The sequence below is a fragment of the Centroberyx gerrardi genome, chromosome 5 (assembly GCF_048128805.1).
Source record: "Centroberyx gerrardi isolate f3 chromosome 5, fCenGer3.hap1.cur.20231027, whole genome shotgun sequence".
In the NCBI taxonomy this organism is placed as follows: Eukaryota; Metazoa; Chordata; class Actinopteri; order Beryciformes; family Berycidae; genus Centroberyx; species Centroberyx gerrardi.
This window is the reverse complement of record NC_136001.1, coordinates 14,007,530-14,026,408: the sequence shown is the minus strand read 5'-3', so window position 1 is coordinate 14,026,408 and position 18,879 is coordinate 14,007,530. Positions and strand designations below refer to the sequence as shown.

The 18,879-nt window shown below is 40.3% G+C and overlaps 1 protein-coding gene across 3 annotated transcripts in view; it reads left to right on the top strand.

The window, feature by feature from the left end:
• tox2 (TOX high mobility group box family member 2) overlaps nt 1-13,509 on the top strand; it is a 91,626-nt gene extending 78,117 nt beyond the window's left edge. For all 3 annotated transcript variants that reach the window (XM_071903875.2, XM_071903873.2, XM_071903874.2), the window contains 5 exons: nt 1,418-1,648; nt 7,072-7,152; nt 9,680-10,090; nt 10,223-10,365; nt 11,432-13,509. In XM_071903875.2, coding sequence (XP_071759976.1) covers nt 1,418-1,648; nt 7,072-7,152; nt 9,680-10,090; nt 10,223-10,365; nt 11,432-11,474 — 909 coding nt within the window. In that variant the 3' untranslated portion in view covers nt 11,475-13,509. The remainder of the gene's footprint in view (nt 1-1,417; nt 1,649-7,071; nt 7,153-9,679; nt 10,091-10,222; nt 10,366-11,431) is intronic.
• Nucleotides 13,510-18,879: the final 5,370 nt, after the last annotated feature.

Sequence of the window (18,879 nt, the reverse complement as noted above, 5' to 3'; positions counted from 1 at the left end):
GTTCGCACTTGAAAACAGTCCTATCTTCTCCTGGTCCTTTTGTGAAAGATTATTTGGCACTCAGAAGAATTTCATTCCAATGGCACATTTGAGAATTTCTGAAAAGCCATTACCACCGTGACATTTTGTAGGTGTGTTTTTCCAAGATTCTAATTGTCACATCAAGAGACACTCTGTTCCAACATGAGCAATCTTTTTTTTTTCTTTTTTTTTTTTCCTCAAGTAATTCTAGAAATAATGTCAATTTTCTATATAAACACCAAGGGTGTGATTACTATTTTAATGGACTGATCATAACTGTATCCAACTTACGTATTAGGAATTGAATCAAATAGAATAGAATAGAATAGAATAGAATAGAATAGAATAGAATAGAGTAGCTTTTAACAAAATTGAACAAAAAAATAAAGGTTGAGTAATAGGTGTCGGTGATCCGCTCTAGCTTTGTCGCTGGATTACCGTCTTTCCAGAGCTAAATACAGTGTTTGAAAGGTCAGGAAGGCTTAAGGGTATGCATGTCTCAACATCCATCTGGTTCCAAAACTACAACTCATTCATTTAAATCATTCATTCATTCAAGTAAGGAGAGAAGGATACTTGTTAACATTCATTTGGTCTATGTAAATCTGTAAAAAAAAAAAAAAAAAGCATATATAAATTCCCCACTAATCACATATCTCAGTGGATTTGCTAAATTTTTACCAGAGGGATGAGAAGCATCAACATCAGTGTATAATTGAATCTGCTGTGTCCTCAATGCTTCAAATTCATCTGTGTATGTAAATGCAAGCTTGCAGTGATATAACAAGAACAGGATCTTTTCGTTAAAAAACAATATTTCCCTGCCCTGCTGTGCTTTTGACTGTCTATGTATGAGTAAAAAACGATTACCATCTCTCCTATCAGTGAGTAATTCCATTTGCCTCTCTCCAATCCATTCTCCGACCACATCAAAGCCAGTACAGATACAGTATGCGATTTTGAATTATTTTCACCCCAAAGCATGAAAGTCAGAATGTATTACTTGCTGAACAATTGAAAAATAAAGATTCAAAAAGGTTTGATAAATTCAACTAACAAATGTGTTTTTGATAAATCTGTAGAGGGAGAATGGGAAAAAAAAAGACACAGCCAGCATAGCTGTGTCAACCTGTGCCTGTGTAAAAGTGTTACTGTCAGTGAAACATTGCTGCAATATTCTAATGCTGACTACACGGGTATTGAGCAGAGAGATTGAATTATGGATTTAATGAAGTTTACATGCTTCACCTGGACGAAATGTCATAAGCATTCATCAGAGAAGCAATTATTCACTCCAAGGGCAGGTTTTTCCCCAAGTGTAGTTGAAATGGAAGACCTTATTCTCTGCAATATCAATAAGCTGTTATGTTTTTCTGTGTTTTTGATGGTTTTCCAGATCACGGGCGAGAAGCGGCCGTCTTCAGAGATGATGAAGCCCAAGCCCAAACCCCAAAAAAAGAAGAAGAAGAAGGATCCCAACGAGCCCACGAAGCCTGTGTCGGCCTACGCCCTGTTCTTCAGAGACACCCAGGCAGCCATTAAGGGACAGAACCCCAACGCCACCTTCGGAGACGTATCCAAGATAGTGGCCTCCATGTGGGACGGACTGGGCGAGGAGCAGAAACAGGTAGAGAGATGACTATTGAAGTGTAGATGTATTTGGTTCTTAACTGATTCTTCTAAATAAAAATGTAAATGCTTGTGCTACAGACATAGGCAATCTCATGCACAGTCACAGCCTATATGAAATCAGGAATGTCTCATATATAAATGCACAAACAAGATTTACAAATATATATCAGGACTTGTAAATAAACAAGGGTGATCACAATGTATTTTCCTATACACAAATACCACCTGACTTCCATCATCTGAAACTGCGAGTTTATTTCCATTTATTTACAAATTATTGTATACATTTCTAGCTGACGTGTGGATTTGGATTGGATTTGGTTTGCATTTGTTTTCTGATTTTTGAACCATTTCTCATGCATTTGAGGAGGGCAACACTTATTGGACCCAAGTTAGCTTAGCATGATGCATAACTTGATTGAGAGGTCAGTCACAATACTTCTCCACCTTTTAAATTAAGTGCTCTGCACTGGCACTGGCTAGCAAGCACTGTCATAGCTAAAAGCTAAATAGCTAACTAGCCACCACTCAGCTGCGATGCTATGCATGCTAGTTAGCTAGCATCTGGATCTTTTCTTCATTTATTGTGTACTCTGTTGTATAAAACTGGATTATGCAACACAATTACTAATTCTAATCACGATTAGAGACTCCTCCATGTTGGATTTTCTTTCAAAGGTCAGCATGCCTAGCATTTATATTGGCCGGTCATCCAAATTTGCAGGTCAAAGTTCACCACGTGAACTCTGCATGAATCTGATTGTTGACGGTTGATGATCACGAAAAGTTTGCAGTGTGAATGCATGGTAACTCTGTGAGAAATGTCTCAAAAATCTGAAACAAATGCAACCAAATCCACGTCAGATGATTTGGAAATGTAGATTGAACAATCTGTAAATAAATGCAAGCTCATGTTTTTTTAATGTTACGATGCATATTAAGTAACAAATTATTATTGGAATTGTTTAGCATTTATTCAGATGATACAGTCATGACATATACTATTTGTAAATCTTGTCTGTACATTTATTTCTAAATGAGACATTCCTGATTTCATACACTTACAGTACAAAACCAACTGGCAGAAATGTGTCATTATCATTGCAATGTAAATCATGCGTATGTTGAAAGATGTCAGCATTTTGTTCCCATTAGCTGTTTGGCCAGAGTATCTTCATCAGTCAATTTAATCTTACTACACCTTGACCTATGCATAGGATTGCATCAACAGTCACTGCAGTCTTGAGGATTCCTGTCCAGTACATTTTCTATTTCATTTTTGCATTCCACACCAACAGACAAAGTCAAAGGATTTCTATGTGTTTGTGGTAACAAATGATGGTGTGAAATGAATGGAAAACGAGACAGTCTGATGATCGTGGGCAGACTCATATTTTTAGAATATCCAGTCGGGGCGCAGCCTATTGGGTGTCAAATAAAAGCACCTGTCTCCATGACAAAGTGCAGCCCATTCTCCTCAGCCTCAGCCACCGTCGACTAGACCCTATCTAGCATGGGTGTGTTTTTCTCCCACCAAACCTACTTTATACGCTGGACTTTGGAGGCCGTCTGTCCCTTTTATTTGCAGTTAATTTTTGCCGCCTTCACCAGGGCTCTTCACCATGAATCTTCATTTCGCCGCTGACACCCTTGAATGTGAATTCCTCATTTCCTGTCCTTTTATTTATATCTGTTGCCTGGTGATTTGATCATGCTGGGAATACAAGATTAGCAATTGCCTTGTCCTTGGTTTTGCCTCAAGGACATCTGCTCCTGAAATGTTATTGTTTGTGCTTCTTAACCCCTCGTGTCCTGGCTTCTTTTTCACCTTAGGTTGTTATACTGTAGCTGCAATGGGCTGTAGCTGGTGTTGTTGATGTCATTCCCCCCTCTCTCTCTCTCTCTCTCTCTCTCCATCTCTCTCTCTCTCTCTCTCTCCATCTCTCTCTCTCTCTCTCTCTCTCTCTCTCTCTCACTCCTAAATGCACAGTTTGTCCTTCACAGTATTACCTGGGAACAGAGACTGACTAACAAAAGGGCAATTCCACCATTAAAAATCCTCTATTTAATGTGTCACTCCACAGCTAATTTTTTGATTTGGTTGTGCATTCATGTGTTTAATCAAACGCGTCACCTCGCAAGGCACATAATTAACTAGAGGTAATGATGTCATTATGGAATGAAATATAGTAACACTGTCTGGGCAATAACACTGTGATTACTCTAATTATGCTCAATGACTAGCACTGTCACTGATTCTAACACAACAAATGAATAAAACTTGATTACCATGTATTTACATAGTAGAACTATTCAGCTTTTCCACGTTAATACTCATTAAAGTTTAAAAACATTTCAATTTCTGTTCCTGGTTTCCACAATGACACTGATTAACTCTATTCACAGCATAACAACACATTCTATCATACTGTATATTCCACAACTGCAGACCTGAAATGCATGCATGTCCGATCCTGACTTTCCGTCGCAAAGTCTCATGCCTTAGACGTTTTCAATATACAGCTAGCCGATCTCTATCTCTCCCTGCTCTTGAGCTGTTGATGAATGCTGTTTCTTCCACCACTGGCTGTCACGTCAGCTCTATGGGACTGATGAGGTGTGCTCCATAATGTCACAGTCAGACCTTCTGGAGCCATGCAGGAGCACTAGAATGTAAACACAGCCCTTCCCCTACGCGCAGCTTTGTTTTAACTAGAACGTGGCCCCTGTTTCCAATTACCTATAGTACCTCTGAAACACACGTCAAGCAGAATTCACATGAAAGTACTCAAGGCAGCGTGTTTCATTACTGTATTTTATCGCTGGAACGATCAGAAGTTTCGCTGTTGTGATTTGCGTTCTTTTTGAGATTCTTTTGTGCAGCTTCAGTTCACTTTTTTCCCCACTTTGGTTGTGTTGCTGTATATTCTCCTGTGCCGTCCTTGAGATTGTTAGAACAAAGTCTTTTTTTATTCATGTTTATGTTCATATTTTCTTTTTTATTAAGATGTTTTGGAGCTTGTACACTATACAGCGTTTTTTAATTCCCGAAGGCCTTTGCTTTGTGGTGCAAGATCAATGCGTTAGTTGGGCTGTGTTATTCCTCAAGGTGACTACATGTTAACGCCGCCCCAGAAACACAAAAGAACATTTTTCTTGTTTTTGTTATTTAAGATTAAGATCAATTCTCAGTTTTACAGCTGTGGGGAGGAACAGTGATAATGGTGGTGGGTAGGAGGGAGGAGACACCTTAGCTTTATTTAATTGAGTCTGCTGTGTTGGAGTTGTGTATCAGTGAAAGGTCAGAGATAGAGAGAAAAAAAAAACATTGTCACTTTGTTTAAATGACAAGCTTTCGCACCAAACCCCTTGTCTAGGCTAACTTTTCAGTAGCCATCTGTTTCTCAGTCTTTTTATCTGCCTCTTTGTCTAAGTCTCCTTTTCACATACTCATCTCTCTTTCTCTGCTTTTTTCCTCTTAATTTGTATCTGTCCTCTTGACATCGCCTCCTCTCTCCCTGACCAATCCAGCTCTCTTCTCCTCTCCTCTCCTCTCCTCTCCTCTCCTCTCATCATGTCATCTCCCACCACCTTTCTCTTCCACATTTTGAATTATTTCCTGCTTTCCTTCCCTCTTATCTCCTCCGCTGCCTTCCTTCCCTTCCCTCCCCTCTCCTCCCTCCTTCCTCCTCCTTCTCTCCTTCCCATTTTTTCCTCTCCTCACCGATCAGTCGGTCGGTCGGTCGGTCGGTCGGTCGGAGGGGTAATCGCTCCCTTCAGTGTCAGCGGGGTGCGGAGTTATTGTCTCCTGTAATTAACTGGTTATCAAACAAGAACATTTCATTAAGGTACAATTAGGGGCTAATTCAGGCGGGACACCTCTGTGTCAGGATTACGATGGAGGCATATGCTCTCCCCTCGCAGCTTTGTTATTTTTAATTCATACCGACCTGCAGCCTCTGACGGCTTCAATTGCTAATGAATCCACTCACTTTGGAATAATTAGACATCCTTAGGCATGGTAATTTATTTAAAAGTATCCGTCGTTGCGCGAATCATTAGCTGTGTTAAATTAATTTGAAATTAAAGCTGCTGGGAGTACTTTGGGGTTCATTAAAGAGGCAGCCATGGCTCTATCAATATTTAAGGGGTGAGGGGTAAGGTCACAACTTTGTCTTTAACAGGAACAGTGTATTGTTGTGTTTTGTTATCCATTAATTTCTTAATGGGGATTATCCGTTTTCATTATGGAAATGCAAGGCTTATTTTCTTATTACTATCTGGCATTCTTGTGTTTGGACTTCCTCATGTAATCCATTCTGTTTCCAGAAATATCAGAATTGCTATTGTGGAAGGGAAATAATAAAATATTGTAAATAGAGATGATTGAGAGGATAAACATCAGCTGTTTGGGCAAGAGATTGTATCCATCCTCATTCCAGTTTGTTTGTTTGTTTGCCTTTGTGTGTGTGTATTTGTGTGCATGCATGTGTATGTGTGTTTATACTTACTTCTGTTTATTTACTGTATGTGTTCACTTAGTGCCTGCCAGCCTATGTGCATTTGGCAACACACGAATGCTTAATGGTTATTCTACCCCACCTCTTTGAAAGAAGTGACCCCGTCCATGGAGCCACAGACAGTCTCTCATAGAGGATCAGTAATTACCCACTGCGTTCACACACAGTCTCCTTCATATTAAAACACTCCAGAGAGGATCTGAGATCTGAGTCTTCCTTATCGATTTAAGGGTGGACTTTTTGCTACTTGTTTTCCCAGCATCAAAAAGGGAAAGGGAGCTATAAAGGGCCCATGACTGACACACGATGACATTAACTTGAATTCCCTGTCTTAACGCATCATTTGAGGTTCATTCAGAAGGGTTGAGATTGCCTCTTTGCTAATGCTGTTTTGAATTCTTTTTTTTCCTCGTCTGAATGCTTTGATGGGACATCAGCTCTGATTAAGAGATGAGCAACAGCCTTAATGGAGAAGGAGACTGAAAAGCAGTACACAAAATGACAAACAGCTCCTCACTCCTCATTTAGCTTCATATCATTTCCAAATCTGGCTCCGTCTTTACGTCTTTACGTCTTTACGTCTTTACGTCTTTACGTCTTTACGTCTTTACGTCTTTGCAAACAAGCTTTCTTGGCATCCTGATTATTTTGAAGAAATGACCGATTCAAACGCAGTGGCATCATGCTAATGGTCAAGTCCCCTTATATTGATATCTGTCCATCGAATGCATTTAATATTTCTTTTTTCCCTCAGAGTGCACTGCTGGGTCATGCAGCCACAACATGACTCCCACAATCTCATCCACATCGGTCAGTGTGGACCGTAGGGTCATTTTAGCCTTTGGCGTCACCTTGTAATCAATCGTTGTTGTTGTTGTTGTTGTGTTTGCTCCTGCAGGGCTACAAGAGGAAAACAGAGGCTGCTAAGAAGGAGTACCTGAAAGCCCTGGCCGCCTACAGAGCCAGTCTGGTTTCCAAGGTAACCACGGGGGTCATGTCTTTGATATACATGGGTCAGCGGCGATATAAGGGATGATAAATTAGACGGAGAATTCCTCTCGCTCTTATCCCAAGGAAAGGGGCCGCTTGCTGCACTGACAGTGGGTGGGGTGGGGAGCTGGGTAGTATGTGTGTGCATATGTGCGTGTGTGTGTCTTTGTGTGTGTGTGTGTGTGTGTGTGTGTCTTTGTGTGTGTGCTCAAAGGAGAACAGTGAAAATTAGGCCTCAAACACACCCGATTTGCAACCTGGGGAGAAATGAAAAGTAAGTGTGTGTGTGTGTGTGTGTGTGTGTGTGTCTGTATGTGTCTTTGTTTGTTCGGTGCACATATAACAGCAGAAGTGGACATTACCTACCATTTGTCCTCCTGGTGTTTCTGTCCACCCTGATGGGCCACTAATGTGTTGGCTGAGGTTTGCTCACACCTACTGCTCTCTCTTTGGTGCAGGTTTCTCCAGTTTATCCCAGAGCATTTATACATTTCTCTCCATACTTGTATAAAAATCATACTCACAGATGCAGGGTTGCTGCAGTACCATCGCACTTTTGCTCCACCTCATCTCACATCTGCCTGGCTTCTACAATGGTTATCACAGTATAGATGTATTTCAGTATGTTCTCTTTGGCGCACTGCATCTATTTCTCTCTTTCTGCATTGTTTTTCGATAACACAACACTAAATTGCATTAGCATATACCAAACTCCTCCCCTTCCCCCTCCCCCTCGCCGTTCCCCTTCCTCCTTTCCCCACAGCGCCACACTTCCTCTCATGCTCATGGGCCGAAAACAAGCACCTTGATTAAGGCATGAATAGTTAATTCATCAGCCTCTTCACTGTGGCATACTTTCAACTAAAGACTATACTCATCTCTTGTCTTGGGTGCAATTAGACATTCATGTCAGATTTCCTATACAGAGGCTTGATTGATACTGTATGTTGGTAGATTGCCAGTCATTAAAAAAAAAAAAAAAAAAGGAAAAAAAAGAGACTGACAAAAATAAAACTGCAAACCCCTTACTCATTCAGGACCAACCAATCTGAATGCAGGGCTGAATCTCGTGATTCAAAATGACTCTCTTTTTTAATTACCAATGAAGGAGTCTTTTCAAAGTGAATTGGGGTGGGTGGAATTGGAGGTAATTGGAGCATCATTTGAAGGATTCACATCTTCCGTGTGCACCTGTTGCCTTTTTGTTTTGTGACGCATGTCGGTTTGCTTAGGAGGAGAGAAAAAAAAGTTTGATAACTACTTACTTCATGACACATACAGACAAAATCCAAGTACAGAATGCGATATACAAAAAAACCCAAACTAGACTCATCAATAAATTCATAAGTTCTCCATTTCTACATCCCTATGAACTTTCCCATGGCATGTACTTTTTTATTTTCTCATGATAAATAGGAATTCAGTTTACTGCAGTGCATCATCCTCAAATGTTGCTTTAAAATCAAATAAGGGAGCAAGAAATCAGCCTCCTCCACCCCACACACACACACCTTCCTATTCTCTCCCTCTCCTTTCCCCCCATTCTTCACTATTTCATTTTCCTCTTGACCCTGCAAATGTATCTGTCCCTCTGCTTTATTCATCCCTCCATCCCCTTCCATTGATTATTTCAGTGTTCTGAGGGATAGATGTAAGCCATTACTAAATAGCAGACCGCCATACATCACTTCAGCAGGCTTGACAGTTAATGAGAAAGACTGGACGTATTTCATACATATACTACCACTGAGAGAAAGGGAGAGAGAGACAGAAAGAGGGGCAGAGTAAGTGTGTGTGTGTGTGTGTGTGTGTGTGTGTGTGTGTGTTCACTGTTGGGCGGGGTGAGTTCTCACAAGTATATGTGTACATGTGAAGAGATGGAAGGGCCAATAAAATAAAGAGTTCCATAGATGCAGCTTCTTCCAGACTTAATTTTCAAAAACTACAAAGTGTATGTATGTGTCAATATTTATTCTGTGTGCGATTACCCCAATAGTATTTCTTTATCATATTGGACAAAGTGATTTTTTTTTTAGTGATAATATGCAACATTTTCATATAAATACATTTCTGTTTTGCTACTCTCTATCAGCAGTTGATATAACCCAATAGTTGATATAACCCAATAGCAGTTTATTTGGAATAAATAGAAGAAGAACTGGGTAGTTAGCATGAGCAGCGATAGCCACCGTGGATGAATGGACAAAGAACAGAGCGCCACCTGTGAACTCTGGGAAGTGCAGTGCAAAAACACCACAGCAATGACCGCTTAGCACCAAAGATGTCAGCGAAATAAAAATAAAAAATACAAATCTCACAGATTACCACTTCAACATTCACTGAATTAGAGCTCTGCTGAAATACATTACAGTTTAAATACAAGTCCTGTTATATAAACCCTTGAGCAAGGTGCCCATTATCAATATTTAATTGAGCCAAATACTTTATTGATCCCTAAAGGCAAATAAATTGTTGCGATGAGTCTAACCCGTTTTGTTCTCCTCTCTCCCCTCTAGACATATAACGACCCTGTGGAGACAAAAAGTGCCCAAACGAGCCAGCCTTCACCCCACATGATGCCAGCCAACCCGCCCCTGTACAGTGTGCCACCTCCCCCCCAGCCCTCGTCGCCCTACCTGGGGCCCGGGGCCTTCCCCCTCACCGACCTGCAGAGCTACGCAGGACACGCCCCGCGCCACGCCCTGTCGCGGACCCTCAGCCAATCGCAGATGCTGCCCAGCATTAGTGCCTCTCCCCCTTCCTCCTTCCAGATCAGCCCCCCCCTGCACCCCCACCAGCAGCTCTCCCTGCACCAGAGCTCCCTCCTCAACCAGCCTATCCGCATGCAGCAGGTCCAGTCCCAGCCAATCATCTCCCACCAGATGGGGCTGCAGGCCTCTCTTCACTCCCCGCCCCCTGGGCAGCAGGTAACTATCCCAGTTGCAGTTAGACGATGATAATGGGGCCTCTCTGGAACAGTTTATGCTAATTCACTAGTATGTTGGCTTCAAGTATTTATTGTCATTGACCCCGTTTTCCCTCTCTCTCTCTCTCTCCAGAGTTTCTCCCACCTCCAGTCAGAGTATCAGAAGAGTGTTGGGGGTTCCCAGTCCCCAGGAGCCCCTGGCCCCGGCCCCGGAGTGGCTCAGAGCCACGACTGGGACAGTGAATACTGCAATCGGGAGTGTGGCAACCACTGCAGGTCAGTGGAAACAGAAAAGATTTTATTTTTTTATGCTAGTCTTTTCTCCACAAACCAAAATAATGATCTTGCTGCAAGTCACCAAATCACACAGGCTTGAATGACATTTAGAAGGGACGCAAGTGCAATGAATTGAATGCAAGTGAATTAACTTTTTTTTTTTTGTCAGATTTCTCTTAGTAAAAGACAACATATTATTTGAAAAAGAAAGAAAGGCCAAGAGACTCTGTGTTGTCACCTTGTACAATTTTACTAAAGTTTTGCAGTTTGAAATTTGCCAGCTAGATCAGGTCCAATCAAAGTCTAGACAAGAACTCCCATGGAAAGAATCATATACAGTCATGTCAGCAGTCTCCCTCTGCTTTAAATATAAGTGTTGAAAAATGTCAGCTTCATTCCAGTGAGACAGGGGAGACAGCTGGAGAGGTAATGGTGAGATAATAGAGCTTGTCATGTGTTTGTCAGATAGCAGTAAAAAACAGATGTTCCTAACAGAAGTTTTCACCGTTATTGTACTAAACGGTTTGGCAGGCTGTTCAATCCTGCATAAATCTGCAACATTAAAAGATATTCAAAGTCCACATGGCTAGCTGTGTTAAAATACTATTGTTAATTCTTTTACAGCACTGGGTCAGAATATGATAGAAGCCTTGTGACTGAAACATTTGACACATCCTTATCTAATGGGTATTTAAACATAGCTAGCTGTGGCCAACAGGGAATGTAAAAGATTTGCTGATTTTATTATTTATAGCTATAGAAAAATGTCCACACTCTTGTAGTATGTATTTATGACGGTCTTTAATTTCCACAGCAGCAACAGCAACGTACACATTTCAGCCCTTTCAGCCATTTTTCTATAGTTTATGTTTTTTGAGTCGGCACCAGATGGAGTTTAAGTTTTATGTCGAGCACATCACATATTCTCTCTATTTCATGATTTTATTTAGCTACCCATTATGGTTGAGAAAAATACTCAACACATGCCATTGGTATTTTCTTGTAGATTTTATAGTTATATAGTCATTAGTGATCTAACTGGCGCTGTTTCTTGTTTGTTTCCCAGTGGCACCATGATAGCCAGGGACAAGCCACTCTACCTCACCTGAAACTGAAGATCGTGGGCTGTCGACAAATACGACACCGGGGAGTCTACTCTCACCCACCCCGACCCCCCCCACCCCCCCCTCTGATGCACACACACCTACATACATACAGTACACACTTAACATACATACATATACATACACACACACACACATTCCACCTCCCAAACACCACCACCACAACCACAACCACCACCTTTTTGTCAGTGTAATTATTATTTCTCTCAGTTTCTAGATGAATTTGTGACCAGAGTTTTTTGACTGGATGACTACTGTCTGTACCACTTACCATACTAGCGGTCCTCTTGCTGTTTCTATTTGCCAAGCACTTATAAAAGTCCCCCCCCCCCCCGCCCTCCCCCTCCCTCTGAGTTGTGTGTCTATCTCTCCCCCTTCCTATACAGGCCGGGCTGTAGAGCACTCCTCTTCTGTGTCACCATGAAAGTCCCCTGAGGGACCCCATCCAGCTTTAATTAGAATGAGAAGAGCAAAAAAAAAAAAAAAACTCTTCTTCTTCTTCTTTAATCATTTTAATTTCCTTTTGTGTTTTTTTTCTTTTTGTTGTTGTTGTTGTTGCTGTTTTATTTATTTCTGGCTTGCTAAATTGTTACTTTTTTTTTGCCAATAAGCATTGGGCCCTGTACTGTAGGGAGATATTAACTTCTAGTAGGTTCAGCGCAGGCCTTGATGTTACAGTAGCTTTGCTTAAGGGGCCTGCAAATTAATACAAAAAGCCGGGGTGGGGAAGGGAAACAAAACAAAAGAATCTTTTGTAATATTAAAGACCTGTTGAGGTCTGCTGAGCTGTCACAGTGTGATTGTAAATATCACTTTTATGGGATCAAATTGGGAATTGGAAGTCCAGATAGATCTGTTTCTTCTTTAATATTACATGTAAGTCATCAGTTTGTATCTCAAAGTGTATTGTGTGTGTGCGTGTGTGTGTGTGTGTGTGTGTGTGTGTGTGTGTGTGTGTGTGTGTGTGTGTGTGCGTGCATGTGTGTGCGTGTATGGACACGTTAGAATGCACCCCATTCATAACGTGTGTTTGGGTGTGCGAATGTGTTTGTGAGTGTGCATGTGTATGTGTGTGCACGCACACACACTGGCGTGCAGGCGTGTTTCAGTGTTTGAGTGTTGAGTCTTTCTCGTGAATTTTAACAGCCTTGTGCAGCTGGATTTCAGAGGAGTATTTCACACACTCGTTCTTGCATTAAATCTGTGCTCACTGGTGTGTTTTTTCCAATAAAGTTCAATCTAAAACCGAATACAGAATATGTGTCCTGCAGATCATTAAATGGAAAGAGCCAGGTGAGAGATAGAGGGGAAAGAGATAGAAAGAGAGAAAAAAAGGCATGAGATAAAATGAGATAGAGTGTTGCAGGTGAAAAAAGGTATTGCCTCAAAATGCCCCCCTCCCCTTTTTTTTATTTTGTCTGGTCAGAAATGTCAATTTTGCCTCCTCAACATGCAGAGATGAACTAATGAAATATGTGAATGGAGCCATCACATCCACATTACAGTGAATTTATAATTTTCTAGTAGGTGTTCGGTTGTGTTGATCTCATCTTTTTAAGTTTTTTGTGATTAATATAAATGCATTTTGCTGACAAAGACATCTGTTTTTATCTCTTACTGTAGCATAATTTCAGTTTTAGTTGTTACGGAACTATAACATTTTAAGTTGTGTATAAACCTGCCAATTGTAGTTATTTTATTTGTAAAGCCAGTAATGATAAATATTTTAAATGGTTATCGACTTATATTTTATGCTAGTTGCCCATCAGCCATTTGACAGGTTTCCTTATTTATGAAAGAAATGAGATCACTTTTGCTTCTTACGATGGAGGTGTATTTTTATTTTAATTTCATTGTTTTTCATTTGGTTTGATAATAATGATGATGACCACAACGATGATGATTGCTTTATTTTTTACATTTTGGTTGCTGGTCCTTTCTTTCCTTGCCAGCAGCATCAGTTTGTGTCACAATGCTTCTTTTATTTCAAATCTGCGTAATAAAAAACAGTTTAAAAGTGGTAATGCCTGATGCCTCTTCATTTCACAGCAGACTTGTTGTCCCTTTGCTTTGCCTCCCTTTCTCTAACGAGATGATCACACCTTCTTAAAGACATGAGAACCGTTGTTTTAAAGATGCATTAACACCCCCAACTCACTGTACCTTACAGTGTATTTGCACTTCAAAAGGTTGCATTTGCGTCCTATATTTATATTTAGCTCAGGGCTCTGGACTCCAATGGCATTAGCTAATTAGCCATGGATATAGTGTGTATCAGCCAGCATGGATATTGCCAGTAAACTATCTTAACAAACAAGAGAGCAGATGCGAGAAGACGTTTGCTTTGCTTGTGAAAGTGGTGCATCGTAGGCGTCTAGTGTGAGATAAAGAGAACAGAGAGAAATGCATGGTGCACACAAACTCAGGCATCCGTCCAAATACTGATTTTACCCCAATTGCACACAAGTCTTCTTAGAGACTTTCTGAGTGAGCAAGAAAGAGGGGGAGAGAGAGAGAGAACAAGACTATGAGATGGAACTGTCACGACCATTCCATTCGATGTTTTATTCATTTTACGTCTGCCTGCCATCTCTTCTTCCACAGTATTGAATTGGCAAATAGATCATTATTGAACAATTGGAAAACCTGCCACTTTGTGATATGACACACATTATATGAAAATCACAGTCATACATTCTTAATGAAATGCCAGATAAAAGAGGTTTTGGGTGCAACCACATAGACCTGCCTCGGCGCCTGTGTCTCTTTTGTGTATACAATTTTGTGTGAATATTTGCTTATGTGTTTGTGTGCACGTGTGTGTGTGTGTGTGTGTGTGTGTGTGTGTGTGTGTGTGTGTGTGTGTGTGTGTCTGCATTTGTCTTTGTGTGTGGGGGATGATGGTGAGTGTGTGTGAGTTGGTGTGTTTCTGTGTGTGTTTTTTCGTCTTTTCTGTGTTCGGGAGGTGCATCTCCTTCCTAGCCGTAGAGGTACTTGCACAAATGGATGTTTGCGTACACATGGTAACAGCAGTCCATCTGGACAATTTACCCTATTTCTCCCTTCGTATTTTTAGACAAAATAGCTTTCCCTTTACTATACAGTTGCTGCCATCCATAGCTGTGCTGGCAGTCATTCTCTGTAGTAATACTGTAGTAAATACTGGGAGAAGACAGCATCAATTTGACACTTCTGTCAGCGCCCTTAATCCCATCCCTCCTCTCAAAGTCAAAGTCATGAGGCCAACAGAGAATGAAAACCTGCAATTTATGGTGGAGGATGCCATTGAGAAGAGGTGAATGCTGCAGTCTCATTGGTTTCCATAGATTTGAAAAGACCACTGTCGCTACAAAATGGATGACATCAGTAATAGCAGGCTGGTTGACAAAGAGGAGGTCAGTACAGTATCCATCTACAAGAGAACAAAACAGTCACGCAAAAGCTTCATCTCAATGTCTAAATCGATAATATCAGTTTTTATTTTTCATATCCATAATGAATCACTACTATACTTTTCTCATTTAAAAAAAATACTACATGTGATTCTACTGTATTTCCTTTATTTTGTTTTAGATTAGGTCAGGTTGGTTAATTAGTTCAGCTACAGTGTAGGTCATTAACATTCCCCTTTAACATGTTAAAGGGATTTTAAATAATTCACCTGAAACCTATTTTGTCCTCACCTTGGATGTAATTTATTCCCCTTATAATTTGGTACAGTCATTAGGTCATATATAAAACAACTGAAAACATCAACATGTTTTTTCAACAGTATTCCTCACTGAGGCTTTGGGACTTTAACTATATTATTTGACTGAAGTTTAATTAATGCAACAAGGGTCCAGCGTTACATCAGTCAGTCAGTGGACAATGTCAGACTCATAAACTTAGCAACTCTTAAAACAGAGCAAGTTCTGCTAGATACTTCTCATTTTGGAAAATATGTGTGATGATGTCTATCAGATTGTATTTCCATTTATTTATTTTTGTGAAGTGCCGCTTTAAAGAATGTTTCAAAGCTTGAGAAGTCTGTCACTTTGAGGGGGTGCGATAAGCTGATATTGTAAATAGCCACAGGGAAAATACATACACACACATACAACACGTTGAGTACAAGCTCATTATTGTTTTTATGAGCATGTAGAAGATGAAGTTTGAACATTTTGAGGTGGATGGTGTGACCTCGGCGCTGAGGGTTTTTCAGATCTTCGTTTGTGGAGTCGCTTAGCAAACAGTGGAAACTTTCCACCACCGAGAGGCCTGAACACGGTTTTGTAACATCCACTGTGTCAAACGTCTTTCATTTTTCTTCTTAAAAAACACTTTTAATGTTTTTTTTTCTCTCTCCTTTGTTATGGTGGCACGATGCATCATCACTAGTTTCCATGTCAACTTGGATACGAACTTAGCTGAGTTAACCACATGAGACGACTTGCTAGCTGGTGGATCTCTCCAGTGCTTTGAGTGGAGATTTATGCAGAAGGTCAGTGGCATGCTTGGGCTAAAGGCGCATGCATGCACTAAACACCAGCCACACCACACCTTTCACAGGCCGGCCTCTGTAGCAAACAGGCAAAACTTTTTCAGTTGCAACTTTGGTTCTGCGGTGGAGAAACAGCAGGAAATGTAGGCGGTTTTAACAAGAAATGGGTTTCGCTTTGTGTTTAGAATCAGTTAAGGTTTCTTTTATATGCTGACTACACTGCATACAAGGAATTAGTTCATTTACTAAACGCTTAGGGGGGAAAAAATAAACATTCAGTATTTTAAATATAGAGAATCCAATCTGTGAAAGTGTTATCATTTTTTCTACTAAGCATTAACTAATTATGAGCTATCAATCACGTAATGTAAGAGTAGGTGACACTTTTTTCAAATGGTGGATATCCTATTTTGGAACAAACTCTTCGAATGATTTGACCTGGTATTTTGTTGCAGCCTCCATAATCGCAAAAAATACAAAAGTAGAAGCAGATAGCAGATAAGAAATTGAATAGATTACATATAGGACTGCGCGTGATGCATGAAGCACGCTTGTGGTTTCACACCTGTAGATATTTACGTAATCCAGAAGTGTGCATATGCCATGTCAGCTTTGACAACAGGCTCTAACACATGCCTACATCTGCTGCATCCTCTTTCCTCTGTTGTTGTTCAGATATAACAAATTAAAAGATTAAATATACTGTGTTGCCTTTTAAAGCACCAGGCATGTTATTTTTGACATAAAATTCCCCTCGGACTCATAGCGAAACCTCAGGTGATACAGAACCTCTCTCTATGACTGGGTAAGACCAATATCAACTTGGTTACTTGTTTCACACGTTGCAGGGCCATTCGAAAATCACATTATCTATGGCGTCTTATTTCCAAAATAAGATATCCACACCAAAACATTAGAACAGAATATAGTACTTTTTGAAGTATAGTATAGTTTTGGAAGTTATCATCTATATTGCAGAGATACTGAATGATGGATATCAGCTAATAATTTGTTTTCTAAAATGGATGCATCATCATTTCCACCTCTGAATTATCTATATTTCTGAAAACTGCATTGACTTGTAAGTATGATTGTACAGATGAATCATTGCCCTGTTGACGATTGATTCAGTGCATGATTGAAGCACGTGATGAGGTAGAATATTGGACGGATGTGTATATGACTTAAATGTAACTTATATAGAGGGCTATACTCTTTCCTCCTCTCCACCTCTGTGATGCTACTGATAAAATTACACTTTCAGTGCTAGAAAATAGCTTTCAGTTGGGCCACAGGCTTCAATAAATGAATTGTGCTCTTCATTATTACAACTGTTTGGGTGAGATGGCCCCAGTACCCATATTATTGACTTTGCTTGCTTTTAATTTTACCACAATGAAACACTTCACCACTGCATGTACATGCAAGTGGTGCAAATGGTAATGAAGGTTCATCATCACTGTGAGTTTTAAAACCACTACGACTGTTGGCAGCGTGGCCTAGTGGTTAGAGACTCTTCTTCAGCCAAGAACTGGGGGTTAAAGGATAATACCAGTGTTTTTTTTTTTTGTTTTTTTTTTAGGTTTGTGCTAATCATCTAGGTCAGTGGTTCTAAATGTGGGGTCCGTGGACCACCAGGGGTCCTTGAGGGGGTTCCAGGGGGTCCCCAGCAAATTGATGAATTGTTAAACTTCAACATTATTTCATGAACACAATTAAAGAATGTAGAAGAATTACTATTTTGACCATAGTTTAACTGATATCTCTCTGTCTACTATACATATAGTCATGGAATTCTGGACAAAATCATATCTAACAATAAAAAATATCTCAGATTTAGGTCCAAGAGACAAAATCTCATCAAACGGGGGTCCGTGGCCCTAATGTGTACTAAATTTGGCGTCTTTGCTATGAAAAAGGTTGAGAATCACTGGTTGCCCTTCTCCTTTACATTATTCCTGCTGGTGTCTGCACACAGTCAGCGTAGTTGGACATATCAGGCTCGTTTCCCTGCCTTCAGAGGAAGTCATTTGCTGCCATTCATTTTTGTACAGTATGAGAAACTAGTTCCACAGACTTGAAAATTGCCCGAGCTAGACAATCCATCACAGTAAACATGAAGCCTTAATTTGGTTTTGTCAAAGTTTCTGTTTTATCGTTGTTTCATTGTGCCTGAGTTGAGTGTTTTCATATCAGCGCTGCATTACGTTATGCTCTGTTTACTGTCAATCACCTGACAGCCACAGGAGGAAATGGAAGTCTCCGTCAGGAAATAATCCCTCAAAAACATGCCGCCTTACAAACTTTATTGTCACATCCATCTCCACTTATTTTTTGGGGTGTCTTTGTTAGCTGGGACAGCAGGTAATTTCAAGCTAGGTTTGACACTGTAGCGTTTGTATTTTAAAAACAAGAAATTGTTAAAGAATCTAATTATATAAAGCATGCATTGGGAAATGATTGAGGGACATGTAAACTAGATGTAGACAGAAGTAAAGGAGCTCTAATTTTAAATGACCTGAATGAAGGAGCTGACTTTTTAGCAGGCATCTGCCCAGCGCTGAACCTGCTCTGACCTCCCTGTTTATGACATTATTACATCTTTCTGTCTTTCTAAGTGTGATGTACCTTTTGGGATTGTGTTAATGACATAAGTCTGTGACATTTCAAAAGTTGTGTAAGTATGTCCAACAGTTTCTTTTGCACAGAGAGTAACGTGGAAAAGCTGATATTGCACTTTCAGTCTTTATGGATACGTGGAAATGGTGGTTGAGAACATTAAGCAAATGGTGGCCGGAAGAGACTTGTCTGACAAGAAGTGAAGTCTCTCTCTCTCTCTCTCTCTCTCTCTCTCTCTCTCTCTCTATTACCTCTCTTTCATTTGGCTGTGGGCTGTACAAGGCAGGA